General features: G+C 41.3%; 1 protein-coding gene across 2 annotated transcripts in view; it reads right to left on the bottom strand.

Moving 5' to 3' along the window:
* The window catches only part of LOC100875685 (protein O-mannosyl-transferase TMTC1), a 261548-nt gene that overhangs the window by 51999 nt on the left and 189294 nt on the right, over nucleotides 1–20255 (bottom strand). For both annotated transcript variants that reach the window (XR_013038147.1, XM_012290326.2), the window contains exons 8-10: nucleotides 6121–6242; nucleotides 4232–4396; nucleotides 1274–1387 (exon numbers count right to left, since the gene is read on the bottom strand). Coding sequence is in view for 1 of the 2 variants with exons in the window: in XM_012290326.2 (XP_012145716.2) it covers nucleotides 1274–1387; nucleotides 4232–4396; nucleotides 6121–6242 (401 nt within the window). In the remaining variant the exon portion in view is untranslated. The remainder of the gene's footprint in view (nucleotides 1–1273; nucleotides 1388–4231; nucleotides 4397–6120; nucleotides 6243–20255) is intronic.

Genomic DNA, 20255 nt, shown 5'->3' with positions numbered 1-20255 from the left:
TAAATCTCCATATCTTCAAATTCTTAAATTCTGAAATTTCTAAATTCCCAAATCCTCAAACTTCCAAATCACCAAATCCTCCAATTTTCCAATTCTCAAACCCCAAATCACAAATCCTCCAATTCTCAAATCCCCAAATCACCAAATTCTCAAATTCACCAATTGCCAAATCCCTAAATCCTCCAATACCCAAGTCTCCAAGTTTCCAAATCCCCAAATCCTCCAATCTCTAAATTTTCAATCCTCAAATCCCTAAATTTTGAAACACCCAAATCTTCAAATCCTCAAATCCTCAAATCCCCAAATCCTTAAATCCCAAATCCCCAAATCCCCAAATGATCAAATTTCCAAAGTCCTAAACTTAACAAATATAAAGTTTCTCAACTTTCTCCACAGGGAACCAGCTCTCACGAGTGCTGAACTACTTCTCTTGTTATAGTATGGGTATTTCTTCTTTATAAGCACTTTGTGTTTTTAACGTTTTATCACCGCGAAAGACACTTCTTCCGTCTCGCAGCGTTAATCAAATCTACATGCCCTTCTTCTTGACCTGTTTATTTTTCTTGGTATTCTTCAGTAAATATTCGTCTTACTGCCTCAATATTTTCCTTTCTTTTCTTATACTCTTTTACCATAAGCGGCAAGATTTATTATCTTCTTCAAATGTTATCACAAAACAATTCCAAATTAGGGAACCGAAAAGTTTGACAACTACAAAATTTATAAACTGCCGTGAATATTTCCGAATATTAGTATTCGGAAATTTATGAACTAAGAAGAAAATTTTTTAAATTCCAAGTTTATCGCTGTTCCAAAATAGCCTGCCACGCAAACACTAAATTAAAAAAGTTTACACCCCAATAACCCTATAGTCCTGAAACCTAACCTATAATTAACTAACCAAAAATAACAGTACACAAAAGTTTCCAAAAGTTGAAATATAGACTTTCTTTCGATTTTCCGCGTCAGCCAACGCAAGAAAAATTCGCTAAATACCCGAAATAAAAGAAAGCAAAAAGAAAATGTATAAACCTTCATTTCCCTTGGTGCAAGTTCTTTTCAAGTTCCCTACAATTTCATCCCCACTTGCCAGAACACATCCCAGCCCTTTCAGCTGAAATCTCTTGAATCCGGTGAAAGCGTGGCTCTATTTGCTGGCAGCGTTTTCGAAAGCTTCTACATGAACTGCGTCGACGCTAAGAGGCCGGTGACGTCGTATTTCCGGTGCTTTCGAGCGGAATGCGCAACATCGACGTGTACAGAGGGTACTCACCAAAGGGCCAGCTGGTAATGCAGGATCGCACGGTTCGGTTGCGACATGTCTCTGAGGAAGTTGGCAAAGTTGTAATGCATCTTGGCGTTGTGCGGTAGAGATCGTAGTCCGGCTCTGTAACAAAATAGCTCGTCTCAGACACGTGTTCACCGATATTTCCTACATCCACGATTTTTCTTTCGTCAACGGCGTTAAACGTCGCCGTGTCACGTTCGAAGCTTTCCCGCGACTTTCGCTTGCTTTGTACACGTGTACGTTAACGTACGTGCAAGCGCCAGCCTGGCGCCGTGCCAGTGGCGTTGTTCGACTCGTGGCGGAAAGCCTGACGTAAATCTTCGCGGAATTACTTCGCGATTCGACGAATTTAGACCGGGGATCCCGTGAATACGCTCTGCACGCTCCACGAACGAGCGGAAACTTTCCCTCGCGATTTATACTTTTTTCAATATCCGTGATTTATCGGGGAATCACAGGGAAATTTAGAATAGCGGGACAAATGTATCCGGAAAATAGAACGAATTAAGGAATATCGGTAATTGAAACATGGGGTGAATCTAGAATGCTAGTACTTTACATTTATATTTACCATGCTTTTTTCATGTGATAGGTGCATATGAGATTGCAATTCAAAGGTGGGATGGATTTATTAGGGTGGTAATATGTTTACACATATGTCTGATAGGTGCATATGAAACTACAATTGAAAGATGGGGGTCAATCTGTTAGAATGGTAACATGTTTATACATATACATATGATAGGTACATATGAAACTACAATTAAAAGATAGGGGTGAATGTGTTAAGATAGTAACACGTTTATACCTATACATGTATGTGATAGTTACATATGAAGCTATAATTGAAATACGGGGGTGAATGTGTTAGGATGACAACACGTTTATACATACAATATGTTACATATATCTGATAGTTACATATGAAACTACAATTGAAATCTAGGGGTGAATGTGTTAAGATAGTAACACGTTTATACCTATACATGTATGTGATAGTTACATATGAAGCTATAATTAAAATACGGGGGTGAATGTGTTAGGATGACAACACGTTTATACATACAATATGTTACATATATCTGATAGTTACATATGAAACTACAATTGAAATCTAGAGGTGAATGTGTTAAGATAGTAACACGTTTATACCTATACATGTATGTGATAGTTACATATGAAGCTACAATTGAAATCTAGGGGTGAATCTGTTAGTTTCATATCAGGTTGATACTTAATATACAAGAGATACATATGAATCTATAATTGAAAGAAGGGGATGAATCTGTCAGGCTGTGAGGATGTTAAAATGTTAGGATGTGAGGTACTCGTACTTGAGAGGTGCACATAAATTTATGATTGAAAGAAGAGAACGAATCTAATAGGTTGATATCTAATAGATGCATCTGAATTCATACTTAAAAGAAAAAGAGTGAATCTCTCAGGTTACCAGGTCGATATCAAAATTCTTTAAAAAATTTTTTAGTAATCTTGCTTGTTAATTAACGATCTTATCACATACTGTCAATAACCTGATAAGTAATGAGACTAATAAACCCCTCACACTATAATTTATTTAACAAACACGTCAGACATGACTAACTATTTACTGTTACAATCTTAAGATTAAAGAAAGTTAAAATATTATGCCTGTGTTAAATTTAACGAACCCGGAGCAAATTACAATTATACTTGAACATTGTACTAAAAATATGAGGAAGGTTTGTTACACTTGAAAGTGCGTCACAAGTGCAGCTCATCATTATCAAGAGGTTAAAAACATTCATGAGTTATTTATGTAATCACTCAGATTTTCAAATAATTTGAAGTGTAAAATTGAACTTATGAGTACTATAAAGTAAAATCTATCGAATTACAGTTCCCAGACCCGCCATTTCAAGATCCGCCATTTCGTATGCAAAAGCCAAACGCGAGTAGAGAAGTTCGGAGTAAAATGTTTAGGGAAATCGGAATTTGAGTTAAAAGATCCGAACAGAAAGGTATTCAGAGCGGAAGGTCCAAAAGAGAGAAAGTTAGGGAACAGGGAATCTAAAGCAGAAATTCTACAAGAAAACAGACACGAGTTACAGAACTTGAAACAAAAGGAAGTGGAAGCAGAACGTATAGAAACGTAGGAACTTGCTACGGAAGATTCGAAGAGGAAATTTGAAATAGTCGGTCTAATATCGTTACCTTATCAAAAACTTAGAAAAAGTGAACAAAACTTTTTATTTCACTCAAACATGGCGTCAACCTTGTCAGCGGTTCTCAACCGTTGCCAATCTTTTAATGCGAAATAAGGTGAAATGAAAACTTAATCTATCTTATAATTTATTATGAGATAAATTAAGGACTTAACATGAAAAAATAAATATGTAACAAAGTTCTCGCGTATGTTTGGAAAAAGTAACAGTTTAGGATTTAAGTTTCCCGCGTTAAAACGAGGGCGTCAGATTCCTTTTAAAATTTATTGCAAAAAGCGTCAACAGAGTTTCCGGCGAATTTCTAAGAAACGAAAGAGTCATGAATTTTTCACGCGTCCCAGAGAACACGATATACTCCGAAATCTTCTATCCCGCTGAAAATTCTCGATCCGTGAATTCCAGAAGATGAAATTCGAGCGAGCGCCGCTTTCAATTGTAAATAAAGAAACGCGAAGCCACGCCTCGAGTTCTTCTGCATCATCCTCGCCGACAAACACTCGAATGTACGCGTCTGTTTCTTCGGCGTACGTGTTTCAGTCTATTATCGGACGCTGCCGTTATCAGGGCTAATGTTATGACAGTCTCCGTGGACAGCGGAAAATAAACGATTCGCGTTTCACCGAGCACTGAATTTAAACGTAATTAAGTCGAGAAAACATGTCATGGTCTTTTTATAAAATGCAATCGATGATTTACTACTTTTAGGTAAAGTAGGATGGAATTCTTGAGCTACACTGACCTCAGCAGAGTCTCTCTGGAAGTCCAATCTCGATTCCTATGAATCGTTTTGTAACATCCTAACAGTAGAAGTAGAACTATCCCTGTGGTGATCAGACTTCTTCTTCGGGGAATTGCGGTCCAGCTGATTTGCATCCCGTACACGACCAGTAGAATCCATCCGACACTGAAACATTTTTCATTTATTTTAGTTTATTTTTTAGTAGTGGTATATTAATTTTTAGGCTTTGAAATATGTTTTGGGAGAGAAAGTAATTTGTAAATTTCTTCAATTAGGTTTCCAATATTTGAATTCAGATGTCAAAGTTTTTAATTCTTAAATTTAAACATTATTAAATTTGCAGATTTCAAAATTTTCTAGTGTTTATATTTCTCAAATTAGTAAATTCCTAAATTTTTAAAAATTCGAATCTGTAAATTCCCAATTTGGCAAATTACAATACAAACTGTAAGATTTCTAAACTTCCCAATTTTCAAATCACTAAAAGCCCAGATTACTTTCTTTCCAAATCTCAAATTATTAAATTTCCAAATTTTCAATCTTCGAATCTCTAGATTACCAAATTTCCAACACCCCCAAATTATAAATTCCTAAATTCCCCAATCATAAAATTCTTAAATTTCTAAATTCCTAAATGCCTAAATTTCCATCTCCCTAAATCCCCAAATCCCTAAATTTCCATCTTCCTAAAGTGCCACCTCTCTAAATTCTCAAATCCCTATATTTCCACCTCTCTAAACCCCAAATCCCTAAATTTCCACCTCCTTAAATTCCCTAATCCCTAAATTTTCAAACCCCTAAATTTCCATCTCTCTAAATTCCCAAATCCCTAAATTTCCATCTTCCTAAAGTGCCACCTTTCTAAATTCTCAAATCCCTATATTTCCACCTCTCTAAATTTCCAAACCCCTAAATTTCCACCTCCTTTAATTCCCTAATCCCTAAATTTCCATTTCTCTAAATTCCCAAATCCCTAAATTTCCATCTTCCTAAAGTGCCACCTCTCTAAATTCTCAAATCCCTATATTTCCACATCTCTAAATTTCCAAACCCCTAAATTTCCACCTCCTTCAATTCCCTGATCCCTAAATTTCCAAACCTCTAAATTTCCATCTCTCTAAATTCCCAAATCCCTAAATTTCCATTTTCCTAAAATTCTACCTCTCTAAATTCCCAAATCCCTATATTTTCAAACCCCTAAATTTCCACCTCCTTCAATTCCCTAATCCCCAAATTTCCAAACCCCTAAATTTCCATCTCTCTAAATTCCCAAATCCTTAAATTTCCATCTTCCTAAAATGCCACCTTTCTAAATTCCCAAATCCCTATATTTCCAAACCCCTAAATTTCCACCTCCTTCAATTCCCTAATCCCCAAATTTCCAAACCCCTAAATTTCCATCTCTCTAAATTCCCAAATCCCTAAATTTCCACCTCCCTAAATTTCCACCTTCCAAATTCCCAAATCTCTAAATTTCCACCTCCCTAAATTCCTAAAACTCTAAAATTCCAAATCCCTAAATTTCCATCTCCTTAACTTCCCAAATCCCTAAGTTTCCACCTCCCTAAATTTCCACCTCTCTAAATTCCCACCTCTCTAAATTTCCACCCTCCAAAATTCCCAAATCCTAAAGTTCCCAATTGCTTATTTCCAAACCCCAAAATCCAAAAATTAATGAATCAAAAATAAGTCCTCTATCTCCCACATTACAATTTCCCTATAAAGAACTATTTCCCTAGTACCAAAAGACACCCGCATTTCGTACCTTTCTTTGCCCAGATATTTCAGTCCGTAAAACTTTGTAGGGGTCGTTACTTTAATATTCTCGTTCGGCCACGTTATTCTATAACTTTTGAGATTACAAAGAATGAAGAGAAATTAGTAGTTACCTGGGCATGTAGAGCACTCGTTCCGCAACGACGAATCCAACGGTAATAAAAAGATTGGATGCGGGCAGGAACGGGAGTACCAGGAACATCCAACCAAGAAGAAGAGGCGGGTGCCTCTGTTGCTGAAAACGAAACACAAGTTGCTGCGTTAAACGCGATGAAAAGCATTCCACCATGGAACGAAATTATTTCGCGTTCCCGCAGAATGTTGTGTCCGTCGCGAACCGTATGCTAAATAAACTTTCCACTAACAAAGATTCTCGTGTTACGTTTTGGTTTACTTCTCTTATAGCTGAATACCGTGTCGTGGATATCGAACTACTATTAACTGTTAACTATTAAATATTAAATCGATACAAATATTTCTGGGTTAGGTTAGGTTAATGCAGATATGTAATTCTTCTAGAAAGGCAGTATAATTACTTTCTAAGAAGTATGTTTTTTTTGTTGTTAATGTACTTTGTTCTTTGTTAAAAAAATTCATCTTTATTTTGTTGACATTTTTTGTTAGCGTACTTCTTTATTTTGTCAGCATATTTATTTTGATTTTTGTTATCATATATACTTCGTATTTTTACTGTTATATTTATTTCCTTTCTTGTTAGAAGAATATATTCTTGTTAGAATATATTGTTAGAATATATTTCATCTTCTTTTCATTGTCACATGTAAAGTACGTTCGATTCATTCGAAAACACTTAAATGGTTAAAAAGGTGTGAATTATATGAAATATTTGAAATAACAATTGCATGACTCTGATGTAGACCTGTTTCTACACAAAGATACTCAATTGCACGGCAAAACAAGTATATTTATTTCCTGTCTGTTTACTGAACATATAAACATATATCTTTTTTGTTACATGTCCCTTCGATCTGGTACCATTTAAATGTTAAAAAAAATGTGGATTACAAGAAGAAATGTTTGAAATGTTTCACGAGATTAACGAGATCTCACATTTTTTGAGGTTATGTTGATCTTAAAATTTCATGCGATTATAATTTTGAAATGCTATAAATAGAACGATGTATTTTTTTTAAATGGAATTATGAGTCTTTCGTTGAATGGAATTTATCTCTTGTTTAATGAAATTGCACGTCTTTTGTTTACACTAACCGGTTCTTTGATATATTTCGCGTCAACAGAATGTTACGCAATTTTTACGTTAAAGTACAACGTCAAAATGATTAGCAGTTAGTTATTGCAGATGTTTTCGAGAAATTTTATACCGTTTCAAATTTTTTCATATTTAAAATTTCGAGATCGTCACAAATTAGTCTGGAACGTTTCCTCTCATATTATTTTGTCTGTAAACATTTGAGAATTCGAGTAAATGAAACGTGTCGAAAAGTGTTGCAAGTCTGACAAACGTTCGTGAAGTAGTAATTTGAAGAGAAGAAATGCGTGAAAGCATGCGTCGATAGAATTTAATAGATTAGAGTAACGAATGAAAAATTCAGGTCGAGCACTGACAGCGATCCAATCAGTCCATCTCTACAATATTCAGAATTGTGATTCGTTCTTGCGTTATTTTGAATTTCGAGCTTTCGCTTAACGAGATATTGTTTCCCGTTTAACGTTGAATCATGGATAAAATTCTGAACGTTTTAATTGAAACATTAATCCGGTTGCAAATATGGCTATCTATCTGATGAGCAACTTTCAATATTGCTGGGACAATTGGACTGATCATTTAATCTATGTATGAGTGTTAGGTTACCAATTCGCATTTTTATATGTAGGTAATTATTTATAATAATTTAATTATGACTGAATAATGAACAAATATAGTAATGCAGATATTGTACACATATTGCAGTGCACAAATTGTACGCACATTGTAGTGTAGCATTGCAAAGTTTAACCAATTGTTAAATAATAAAATAGTATGGTAAGAATGAAGTAGTAAAATTAATGAAATATGGGATACACAGATAATGTAACATATTAGGAGTAATAATATAGTAGCATAATTGTAATAATTGTAATGCAACATTATTATAGATTTAGAGTTAGTGCATTGCTGTATACCGCCATAATTGAAAAATTAGGTTAGGTTGGAAAAGCATCATGGTAGTATACTGAAGTAATAGAACAATAGTGTAGAAAAATTAGTAGAACACTAAAATAGTATAATAGTACAGTATAATGGAATAACATAATAGTACAATAGAACAATAATTAAATTAGTAAAATAATAATATAATTATATAATGACACTATTAAAATAATTGTACAGCGCTAGAATACCAAAACAATAAAATAGCAGTATAACAAAACAGAATAACATCAGTAAAGCATAGCAAAAAATGTAGCATCATTATCAATAAAATTTAAATACTAATTTGATCACCTCACGACAAAAATTACTAACAAAATATTTCTAACAAGCTATTTTAATTTCCAACCTAACGCCCTAAAAAATAGAATAACATCTCAAACAATAAAAATTTAACCACGTAAAGTTTCTTCCATTCCAGAAAAATTGAGACGAGTCAACGTACACGCACAGAATCTCATTGGCTGTTGTAATCTTAATCGCAAACACCTCGAAACGAGTCTGCGAAAGAATTAACATTGTCAACAAGCGCAATTGATCTTCGATCAAAGAGTAAATATCATCTAAAATCGATTGGAGTGAATAGAAACGGGAGAAGCGGATTGGTAGACACCGACCTGCAACAACATTCGATCGAGTTCTCGAGCAGACTGTTTTTACAATTGTGTGGAAACAGTATATATAATCGAAGGATCACCGAGGACGGATAATAGTGTCCAATGACACGGCGAAGATGAAGATACCTGTGATTTTTTTATCGTTTCTCTGTGTTATTGTCACGCCGGCGGTTCAAGAGTTACAGAAGTCGAGTGGACAAATACAGGAGCAGAGTGAAACGGTACAGAAACACGTGGAAGCTGTTTCCAGCAATGTTCAAACGCAGAGTTCGGTCGGTGCGCAAGTTCAAACGCAGCACAAGTCGCGACGCGAGATTGGATTAGCCTTGGGGGAATCGGTTGAGAAGGCTTCCAGCGAAACTGATTGGCGACGGTCGTTTCTTGACGAGAATGACGCACAGGTATGTTTGGACAAATCGTCAAAGATAGGGAAATTTGAAAATTCTGATTTTAGGTTATATTCACCCAGATGAGGAATTTAAGAAGTTTTATGAGCAAATTCCGATTCTTAAATCGCTTAATTCTTGATTCTTAAATTTTCTCCTGATTTAAGGAATCTCCTGATTCTTAAATTTTCACATCCCAAAGACTCATATAAATTTGAAAATCTCCAAATCCTCCAATCTCCAAGTACTCTAACCTCCAAATCCTTGAATCTCCAAATCTTGCAATTTCCAACTACTTCAAACTCCAAATCCTCCAACCTCCAAATCCTCCAATCTCCAAATCCTCCAATCTCCAAATCCTCCAATCTCCAAATTCTCCAATCTCCAAATCCTCCAATCTCCAAATCCTCCAATCTCCAAATCCTCCAATCTCCAAATCCTCCAATCTCCAAATCCTCTAATTTCCAAATCCTCCAACCTCCAAATTCTTGAATCTCCAAATCTTGCAATTTCCAAATACTCCAACCTCCAAATACTTGAATCTCCTAATACTCCAACCTCTAAATCCTCCAATCTCCAAATCCTCCAATTTCCAAATCCTTCAATCTCTAAGTCCTCCAACCTCTAAATCCTCCAATCTCCAAATCCTCCAACTTCCAAATCCTCCAATCCCCAAATCCTCAAACCTCCATATCCTCCAATTTCCAAACCCCAAATAATAGTATCATTGATAACTGATATTACCAATACACAGGTAAATGGCATCCATAAAAAAAAACGCGTACCGCCGATAATAGCATGGCTGGGAAAAGTGAGGGAATCAGATATGAAGACCAATAAACCAAAGTCGGCGTATCGACGACAATTCTGGGACTCCTTCGTGGTAGACGACCCGACCGGTGCATCCAGCAGCAGCAGCATCATCAAGCAAATTCTCAGGAACGCTAAATTGAAATCGACGAGTACGTACACGGGTAAACAGCAGAAAGTTGAAGAACTGAAGGATGCTGATTGGGCGAGGTACGCAGCTGAGTCAAACATTTATAAGGAACCATTGCCTAAAGCAGTAGTTAAAAGTGGCCACGTGGAAGTTGCAAATCAACAAGGTGAAAAGTGGATGAAAGAAGAAATTGAATCGAATTGGAAGAATAGAGAGAATAAATCACCAGTACCGACGTGGAATGCTCACAATATGAAGAACATAAGGACGCATGAGGAACTGAGTATAGAAAGTCAGAAATTGAACGAAGAGAATTTGAAGATGCGTAATCAGTATAGAGACAGGGCCTGGGATCTGGATAGCAGAAGAAGAATATATGGACATAGTCTTCCACTCGAGGAAATAGAGAACGGTGGTAAGGAGCCTCTAAGAAATAAACCTCTATACGAGCCTGATCCACTTGCACTGCTGGCTAGGTTAGACCATGGGCCGGCATTAGCGGACACAGGGCTACTGGACAGAATGCCGGCTGGACATAGGAAAACCTATATGATACAGGGAGAACATAAATCCTTGAACTTAGAAGATACAAATGAATCTAAACCTGACTTAATAATAGACAAGCAGAAATATCTGGGCTGGCAGAAAGGAGTCGATAGGAAACAGCAACATTTGAACGAAGAAGAACTGAAGGAAATAATAAAATCAAAACAAATAAGTGACGAATTACTGAAAAAATCATGGAGCGCGGCAAAAGTGGATAAAGCGGAAGAAATGAAAATTCACAAGAGCTGGGGCCCTGAGAAGGGACAGTGGAAGGAAGACAACAAGAAATGGTCCCCTGAGTGGAAGGAAGACAACAAGAAATGGTCCCCTGAGTGGAAGAAAGGAGACAAGGAGTCTTCCAGCGAGAAGGAATGGAAAAATAGAGATAAGGAATGGTCCTCTGAGAAGAAGTGGAAGCAAGCAGGTAAGGAGTCTTCCGGCGAAAAGGAATGGAGAAAAGGAGATAAAGAATGGTCTTCGGAGAAGAAGAAAATTGAACTGAAGAAGGAAGAGTCCAAGAAAGAACAGAAAGAAGAAATGAAACTGAAGGAAATACAAATACAGCAGTCGAAATATAACAACGCTATGCCCTGGAACTTGAGGAAAGGGCAATGGAAAGAAGAAAGACAGGAATGGTCTGCTTGGGGTACACCGTGGAAAGATGCTAAAAATAAGTGGTCTTCTGAGAGAAAAAAAATTGCATTGAAGGAAGAAGACTCTAAGAAAGCTAAAATGGAAGAGATGAAATCAAAAGAAATAAAAATAGAGGAGTCTAAAGAGAAGAAATCAGAAGAAATAAAAATAGAGGAGTCTAAAGAGAAGAAATCAGAAGAAATAAAAATAGAGGAGTCTAAAGAGAAGAAATCAGAAGAAATAAAAATAGAGGAGTCTAAAGAGAAGAAAGAACAATCTTGGGACACCGGAAAGGGACACTCGAAAGAAGAAAGCCAGGAATGGACTTCCGGGGAGAAGCAGTCGACGGAACAAAGTAAGGAATGGACCGCCGAACAGAAGAATGTAGGACTCGAGGAAGAAGAGTCTCAAAAAGTTGAGATGGTAGAGCAGAAATCAGAGGAGATTGAAAAGGAGTCTAAAGAGGAAAGAGGACATTCCTGGGATTCTGGAAATGGACAGTGGAAAGAAGAAGGTCAGGAATGGTCTTCTGGAGGGACGGAGTCGAAAAAAGGAGACAAGGAATGGTCCTCAGACACGAAGAAAGTCGAAATGGAGGAAGAGGAGTCCAAGACAGTTGAGACGGTAGAGAAGAAATCTGAGGAAATTCAAATTGAAAAGTCGAAAGAGAAGAAAGGTGCATCCTGGGAAATTGGCAAAGGTCTGCGGAAAAAAGAAAGACATGAATGGTCTCCTGGAAAGAAGGAGTGGAAGGAAGAAAACAAGGAATGGTCCCCGGGCAAAAAGGGGTGGAAGAAAGAAGACAAGCAATGGTCTTCCCTGAAGCAAGAAATCGGACTGAAAGAGGCACTGTCTAAGAAAGAACAGAAATCAGAGAAGAAATCCCAGGATATTAAAATAGAGATGTTGAAGGAGAAAAAAGGAGGGAACTGGGACCTATTGAAGGAGCCTATTAAAGAAGACCATCATGAGTGGTCGCCAATTGAGAAACAATGGAAACAAGAAAGCCAGGAGTGGTCAACTGGCGACAAGAAGTTGCAAAAAGGGGACAAAAAATGGTCCATAGACCAGACGAAAATTGAACTAAAGGAAGAAGAGTCGAAGAAAGAAAAGAAGGAGGAGAAGAAATCGAAGAAAATTAAGATAGAGGAATCAGAGGAGAAGAAAGGACTAAACTTGGACGCTAGCAAAGGAAGCCACGAATGGACGACTGGGGAGAATGAGTGGAAGGAAGGAGAAAAAGAATGGTCCTCTGGGGAAAAAGAATGGAAGTTAGGAGATAAAGAGTGGTCTCCTGAGAAGAAGAAAATCGAACTGAAGGAAGATGCGTCTAAGAAGAAACTGAAGGAAGAGAAGAAGTCGAAGGAAATTAAAATAGAGGAATCAAAGGAGAAGAAAGGACTATCTTTGGACGCTAGCAAAGGAAGCCACGAATGGTCGACAGGGGAGAATGAGTGGAAGGAAGGAGAAAAAGAATGGTCCTCTGGGGAAAAAGAATGGAAGTTAGGAGATAGAGAGTGGTCTCCTGAGAAGAAGAAAATCGAACTGAAGGAAGATGCGTCTAAGAAGAAACTGAAGGAAGAGAAGAAGTCGAAGGAAATTAAAATAGAGGAATCACAGGAGAAGAAAGGTGCATCCTGGGAATCTGGCAAGGGACCATGGAAAGAAGAAAGCCACGAATGGTCTTCTGGGGATCAGAAGTGGAAGGAAGGAGACAAGGAATGGTCCTCCGGAGACAAGGAGTGGCATGCAGGAGATAAGGAATGGTCGCCTGAGAAGAAAAAAATCGAACTCAAGGAAGAAGTGTCCAAAAAAGAACAGAAAGAGGAACATAAATCAAAGGATATAAAGATAGAGATGTCGAAAGATAATAAGGGGGCATCCTGGGAAATTGTGAAAGGACCATGGAAGGAAGAAAGCCCTGAATGGTCCGCTGGGGAAAAGGATTGGAAGGAAGGGGATAAAGAGTGGTCTTCTGAGAAGAAGAAACTCGAACTGAAGGAAGATGAGTCTAAAAAAGGACAGAAACAGGAAAAGAAATCAAAGGATATACAGGTAGAAGTATCGAAAGATTATAAGGGTGCATCCTCGGAAATTGTGAAAGGACCGTCGAAGGAAGAAAGTCATGAATGGTCCGCTGGGGAGAAGGAATGGAAGGAAGGAGATAAAGAGTGGTCTTCTGAGAAGAAGAAAGTCGAATTGAAGGAAGAAGAATCTAAGCAAGAACAGAAAGAGGAACATAAATCAAAGGATATAAAGATAGAGGTGTCAAAAGATGATAAGGGGGCATCCTCGGAAATTGTGAAAGGACCGTCGAAGGAAGAAAGTCATGAATGGTCCGCTGGGGAGAAGGAATGGAAGGAAGGAGATAAAGAGTGGTCTTCTGAGAAGAAGAAAGTCGAATTGAAGGAAGAAGAGTCTAAGAAAGAACATAAAGAGGAAAAGAAATCGAAAGAAATTAAGATAGAGGAATCAATGGACAAGAAAGGGGCCTCCTGGGAATCTGACAAAGGACCATGGAAAGAAGAAAGTCAGGAATGGTCCGCTGGGAACAAGGAGTGGAAGGCAGAAGATAAAGAATGGTCACCGGAGAAAAAGGAAATCGAACTAGAGCAAAAAGAATCTAAGAACGGAAAGAAAAAGGAGAAGAAATCCAAGGAAATTAAGATAGAGCAATCAAAGGAGCACAAAGGGGCATCCTGGGAGTCTGACAAAGCAGCATCGAAAGAAGAAAGTCACGAATGGCACTCTGGAGACAAGGAATGGAAGGCACCAGACAATAAGTGGTCGTCTGAGAAGAAGAAAATCGAACTGAACGAAGAAGAACCTAAAAAAGAAAAGAAAGAGGAGAAGAAATCGAAAGAAATTAAGATAGAGGAACCCACAGGGGATAAAGGAGCATCGTGGGAATCTAACAAAGGACCATGGAAAAAAGAAAGTCACGAATGGCCCGCTGCAGACAAGGAGTGGAAGGCAGAAGATAAAGAATGGTCACCGGAAAAAAAGAAAATCGAACTGAAGAAAGAAGAATCCAATAAAGAACAGAAAGAAGAGAAGAAGTCCACGGAAATTAAAATAGAGGAATCAAATGGGAAAAAAGCGGCATCCTCGGAATCTGGTAAAGGACCATTGAAAGAAGAGAGTCACGAATGGCACTCTCGAGACGAGTGGGAGGCAGGTGACAAACAGTGGCCCACTGGTGATAAAGAGGGAAAGGGAGGCGATATAGAATGGTCTCCTGAGACGAAGAATATTGAAAGGCAGGAAGAAGACTCTACGAAAGAGCAGGAGGAGGTGCAGAAATCGAAAGAAATTAAGATAGAGGAATCACAGGAGAAAAACGCGGCCTCGTGGGAGTCTGGCAAAGGACCATGGAAAGAAGAAAGTCACGAATCGTCCTCTGGGGACAAGGAGAGGAAGGGAGGAGCTAGAGAGTGGTCGCCTAAGAAGAAGAAGATAGAACTGAAGCAAGAAGAGTCGAAGAAGGAACATAAACAGAAGAAATTGAAGGAAATTAAGATAGAGGAATCAAAGGAGAAGAAAGATGCATCATGGCTATCTGGCAAAGGGCCACGGAAAGAAGAAACCTACGAGTGGTCCCCTGATCAGAAGGAGTGGAAGGAAGGTAATAACGAATGGTCTGCTCCACCGAACGAATGGAAGGAAGGTGATAAGGAATGGTCACCTAAAAAGAAGGAGTGGAAGGAAGGTGATAAGGACTGGTCTCCTGAGACGAAGAAAATTGAACTGAAGCAAGAAGACTCTAAAAAAGAGCAGAAGGAGGTGCAGGAATTGAAAGAAATTAAGATAGAGGAATCACAGGAGAAAAACGCAGCCTCGTGGGAGTCTAGCAAGGGACCATGGAAAGAAGAAACCCACCAATGGTCCCCTGATCAGAAAGAGTGGAAGGACGGTAATAAGGAGTGGTCTCTTGTACCGAAGGAATGGAAGGAAAGTGATAAGGAATGGTCTCCCGCACCCAAGGAATGGAAGGTAGGTGACAAGGAGTGGTCTCCTGCACCGAAGGAGTGGAAGGAAGGTGATAAGGAATGGTCACCTGCACCGAAGGAATGGAAGGAAGGTGACAAGGAGTGGTCCCCTGCACCGAAGGAATGGAAGGGAGATGACAAGGAGTGGTCACCTGCACCAAAAGAATGGAAGGAACGTGATAAGGAATGGTCTGCACCACTGAAGGAGCGGAAGGAAGGTGATAAGGAATGGTCTGCCCCATCGAAGGAATGGAAGGAAGGTGACAAAGAGTGGTCTCCTGCATCGAAGGAATGGAAGGAAGGTAATAAGGAATGGTCACCTAAAAAGAAGGAGTGGAAGGAAGGTGATAAGGACTGGCCTTCTGAGACGAAGAAAATTGAACTGAAGAAAGAAGACTCTAAGAAAGAGCAGAAGGAGGTGCAGAAATCGAAAGAAATTAAGATAGAAGAATCAGAGGAGAAGAAAGATGCACCTTTGCTGTCCGGCAAAGGGCCACGGAAGGAAGAAACCCACGAATGGTCCCCTGATCAGAAGGAGTGGAAGGATGGTAATATGGAAAGGTCTGCTCCTCCAAAGGAATGGAAGGAAGGTGACAAGGAGTGGTCTCCTGTACCGAAGGAATGGAAGGGAGGTGATAAGGAATGGTCTCCCGCACCGGAGGAATGGAAAGAAGGTGACAAAGAGTGGTCTGCTGCACCGAAGGAATGGAAGGGAGGCGACAAGGAGTGGTCTCCTGCACCGAAGGAATGGAAGAAAGGTGATAAGGAATGGTCTCCCGCACCGAAGGAATGGAAGGAAGGTGACAAGGAGTGGTCTCCTGCACCGAAGGAATGGAAGGAAGGTGATAAGGAATGGTCTCCCGCACCGAAGGAATGGAAGGAAGATGACAAAGAGTGGTCTCCTGCACCGAAGGAATGGAAGGGAGGTGATAAGGAATGGTCTCCCGCACCGAAGGAATGGAAAGAAGGTGACAAGGAGTGGTCTGCTGCACCGAAGGAATGGAAGGGAGGTGACAAGGAGTGGTCACCTGCTCCGAAGGAATGGAAGGGAGATGACAAGGAGTGGTCACCTGCACCAAAAGAATGGAAGGAAGGTGATAAGGAATGGTCTCCCGCACCCAAGGAATGGAAGGTAGGTGACAAGGAGTGGTCTCCTGCACCGAAGGAATGGAAGGAAGGTGATAAGGAATGGTCTCCCGCACCGAAGGAATGGAAGGAAGGTGACAAGGAGTGGTCTCCTGCACCGAAGGAATGGAAGGAAGGTGATAAGGAATGGTCTGCACCACCGAAGGAACCGAAGGAAGGTTATAAGGAATGGTCTCCTGAGACAAAGAAAATTGAGCTGAAGGAAGGAGACTCTAAGAAAGAGCAGAAGGAGGTGCAGAAATCGAAAGAAATTAAGATAGAGGAATCGCAGGAGAAAAACGCAGCCTCGTGGGAATCTGGCAAAGGACCATGGAAAGAAGGAAGTCACGAATGGTCCTCTGGTGACAAGGAGTGGAAGGGAGGAGTTAGAGAAAGGTCGCCTAAGAAGAAGAAGATAGAACTGAAGAAAGAAGAGTCAAAGAAGAAACAGAAAGAGAAGAAATCAAAGGAAATTAAGATAGAAGAATCAGAGGAGAAGAAAGATGCACCTTCGCTGTCCGGCAAAGGAGCACGGAAGGAAGAAACCCACGAATGGTCCCCTGATCAGAAGGAGTGGAAGGATGGTAATATGGAATGGTCTGCTCCTCCAAAGGAATGGAAGGAAGGTGACAAGGAGTGGTCTCCTGCACCGAAGGAATGGAAGGGAGATGATAAGGAATGGTCTCCCGCACCGAAGGAATGGGAGGGAGGTGACAAGGAGTGGTCTCCTGCACCGAAGGAATGGAAGGGAGGTGACAAGGAGTGGTCACCTGCACCAAAAGAATGGAAGGAAGGTGATAAGGAATGGTCTCCCACACCGAAGGAATGGAAGGTAGGTGACAAGGAGTGGTCTCCTGCACCGAAGGAATGGAAGGAAGGTGATAAGGAATGGTCTCCCGCACCGAAGGAATGGAAGGAAGGTGACAAGGAGTGGTCTCCTGCACCGAAGGAATGGAAGGAAGGTGACAAAGAGTGGTCTCCTGCTCCGAAGGAATGGAAGGAAGGTGACAAGGAGTGGTCTCCTAAACCGAAAAAATGGAAGGGAGGTGATAAGGAATGGTCACCTGCACCGAAGGAATGGAAGGAAGGTGACAAGGAGTGGTCCCCTGCACCGAAGGAATGGAAGGGAGATGACAAGGAGTGGTCACCTGCACCAAAAGAATGGAAGGAAGGTGATAAGGAATGGTCTCCCGCACCCAAGGAATGGAAGGTAGGTGACAAGGAGTGGTCACCTGCTCCGAAGGAATGGAAGGGAGATGACAAGGAGTGGTCACCTGCACCAAAAGAATGGAAAGAAGGTGATAAGGAATGGTCTCCCGCACCCAAGGAATGGAAGGAAGGTGACAAGGAGTGGTCTCCTGCACCGAAGGAATGGAAGGAAGGTGATAAGGAATGGTCTCCCGCACCGAAGGAATGGAAGGAAGATGACAAGGAGTGGTCTCCTGCACCGAAGGAATGGAAGGAAGGTGATAAGGAATGGTCTCCCGCACCCAAGGAATGGAAGGTAGGTGACAAGGAGTGGTCACCTGCTCCGAAGGAATGGAAGGAAGGTGATAAGGAATGGTCTCCCGCACCCAAGGAATGGAAGGTAGGTGACAACGAGTGGTCACCTGCTCCGAAGGAATGGAAGGGAGATGACAAGGAGTGGTCACCTGCACCAAAAGAATGGAAAGAAGGTGATAAGGAATGGTCTCCCGCACCCAAGGAATGGAAGGAAGGTGACAAGGAGTGGTCTCCTGCACCGAAGGAATGGAAGGAAGGTGATAAGGAATGGTCTCCCGCACCGAAGGAATGGAAGGAAGATGACAAGGAGTGGTCTCCTGCACCGAAGGAATGGAAGGAAGCTGATAAGGAATGGTCTCCCGCACCGAAGGAATGGAAGGAAGGTGACAAGGAGTGGTCACCTGCACCAAAAGAATGGAAGGAAGGTGATAAGGAATGGTCTCCCACACCGAAGGAATGGAAGGTAGGTGACAAGGAGTGGTCTCCTGCACCGAAGGAATGGAAGGAAGGTGATAAGGAATGGTCTCCCGCACCGAAGGAATGGAAGGAAGGTGACAAGGAGTGGTCTCCTGCACCGAAGGAATGGAAGGAAGGTGACAAAGAGTGGTCTCCTGCTCCGAAGGAATGGAAGGAAGGTGACAAGGAGTGGTCTCCTAAACCGAAAAAATGGAAGGGAGGTGATAAGGAATGGTCACCTGCACCGAAGGAATGGAAGGAAGGTGACAAGGAGTGGTCCCCTGCACCGAAGGAATGGAAGGGAGATGACAAGGAGTGGTCACCTGCACCAAAAGAATGGAAGGAAGGTGATAAGGAATGGTCTCCCGCACCCAAGGAATGGAAGGTAGGTGACAAGGAGTGGTCACCTGCTCCGAAGGAATGGAAGGGAGATGACAAGGAGTGGTCACCTGCACCAAAAGAATGGAAAGAAGGTGATAAGGAATGGTCTCCAGCACCCAAGGAATGGAAGGAAGGTGACAAGGAGTGGTCTCCTGCACCGAAGGAATGGAAGGAAGGTGATAAGGAATGGTCTCCCGCACCGAAGGAATGGAAGGAAGATGACAAGGAGTGGTCTCCTGCACCGAAGGAATGGAAGGAAGGTGATAAGGAATGGTCTCCCGCACCCAAGGAATGGAAGGTAGGTGACAAGGAGTGGTCACCTGCTCCGAAGGAATGGAAGGAAGGTGATAAGGAATGGTCTCCCGCACCCAAGGAATGGAAGGTAGGTGACAAGGAGTGGTCACCTGCTCCGAAGGAATGGAAGGGAGATGACAAGGAGTGGTCACCTGCACCAAAAGAATGGAAAGAAGGTGATAAGGAATGGTCTCCCGCACCCAAGGAATGGAAGGAAGGTGACAAGGAGTGGTCTCCTGCACCGAAGGAATGGAAGGAAGGTGATAAGGAATGGTCTCCCGCACCGAAGGAATGGAAGGAAGATGACAAGGAGTGGTCTCCTGCACCGAAGGAATGGAAGGAAGGTGATAAGGAATGGTCTCCCGCACCGAAGGAATGGAAGGAAGGTGACAAGGAGTGGTCTCCTGCACCGAAGGAATGGAAGGAAGGTGACAAAGAGTGGTCTCCTGCTCCGAAGGAATGGAAGGAAGGTGACAAGGAGTGGTCTCCTAAACCGAAAAAATGGAAGGGAGGTGATAAGGAATGGTCACCTGCACCGAAGGAATGGAAGGAAGGTGACAAGGAGTGGTCCCCTGCACCGAAGGAATGGAAGGGAGATGACAAGGAGTGGTCACCTGCACCAAAAGAATGGAAGGAAGGTGATAAGGAATGGTCTCCCGCACCCAAGGAATGGAAGGTAGGTGACAAGGAGTGGTCACCTGCTCCGAAGGAATGGAAGGGAGATGACAAGGAGTGGTCACCTGCACCAAAAGAATGGAAAGAAGGTGATAAGGAATGGTCTCCCGCACCCAAGGAATGGAAGGAAGGTGACAAGGAGTGGTCTCCTGCACCGAAGGAATGGAAGGAAGGTGATAAGGAATGGTCTCCCGCACCGAAGGAATGGAAGGAAGATGACAAGGAGTGGTCTCCTGCACCGAAGGAATGGAAGGAAGGTGATAAGGAATGGTCTCCCGCACCGAAGGAATGGAAGGAAGGTGACAAGGAGTGGTCTCCTGCACCGAAGGAATGGAAGGAAGGTGACAAAGAGTGGTCTCCTGCTCCGAAGGAATGGAAGGAAGGTGACAAGGAGTGGTCTCCTAAACCGAAAAAATGGAAGGGAGGTGATAAGGAATGGTCACCTGCACCGAAGGAATGGAAGGAAGGTGACAAGGAGTGGTCCCCTGCACCGAAGGAATGGAAGGGAGATGACAAGGAGTGGTCACCTG

Source organism: Megachile rotundata, chromosome 5 (genome assembly GCF_050947335.1).
Source record: "Megachile rotundata isolate GNS110a chromosome 5, iyMegRotu1, whole genome shotgun sequence".
Lineage (NCBI taxonomy): Eukaryota > Metazoa > Arthropoda > Insecta > Hymenoptera > Megachilidae > Megachile > Megachile rotundata.
The sequence above is the reverse complement of the archived record's forward strand: the minus strand, read 5'-3'. Positions and strand labels throughout refer to the sequence as shown.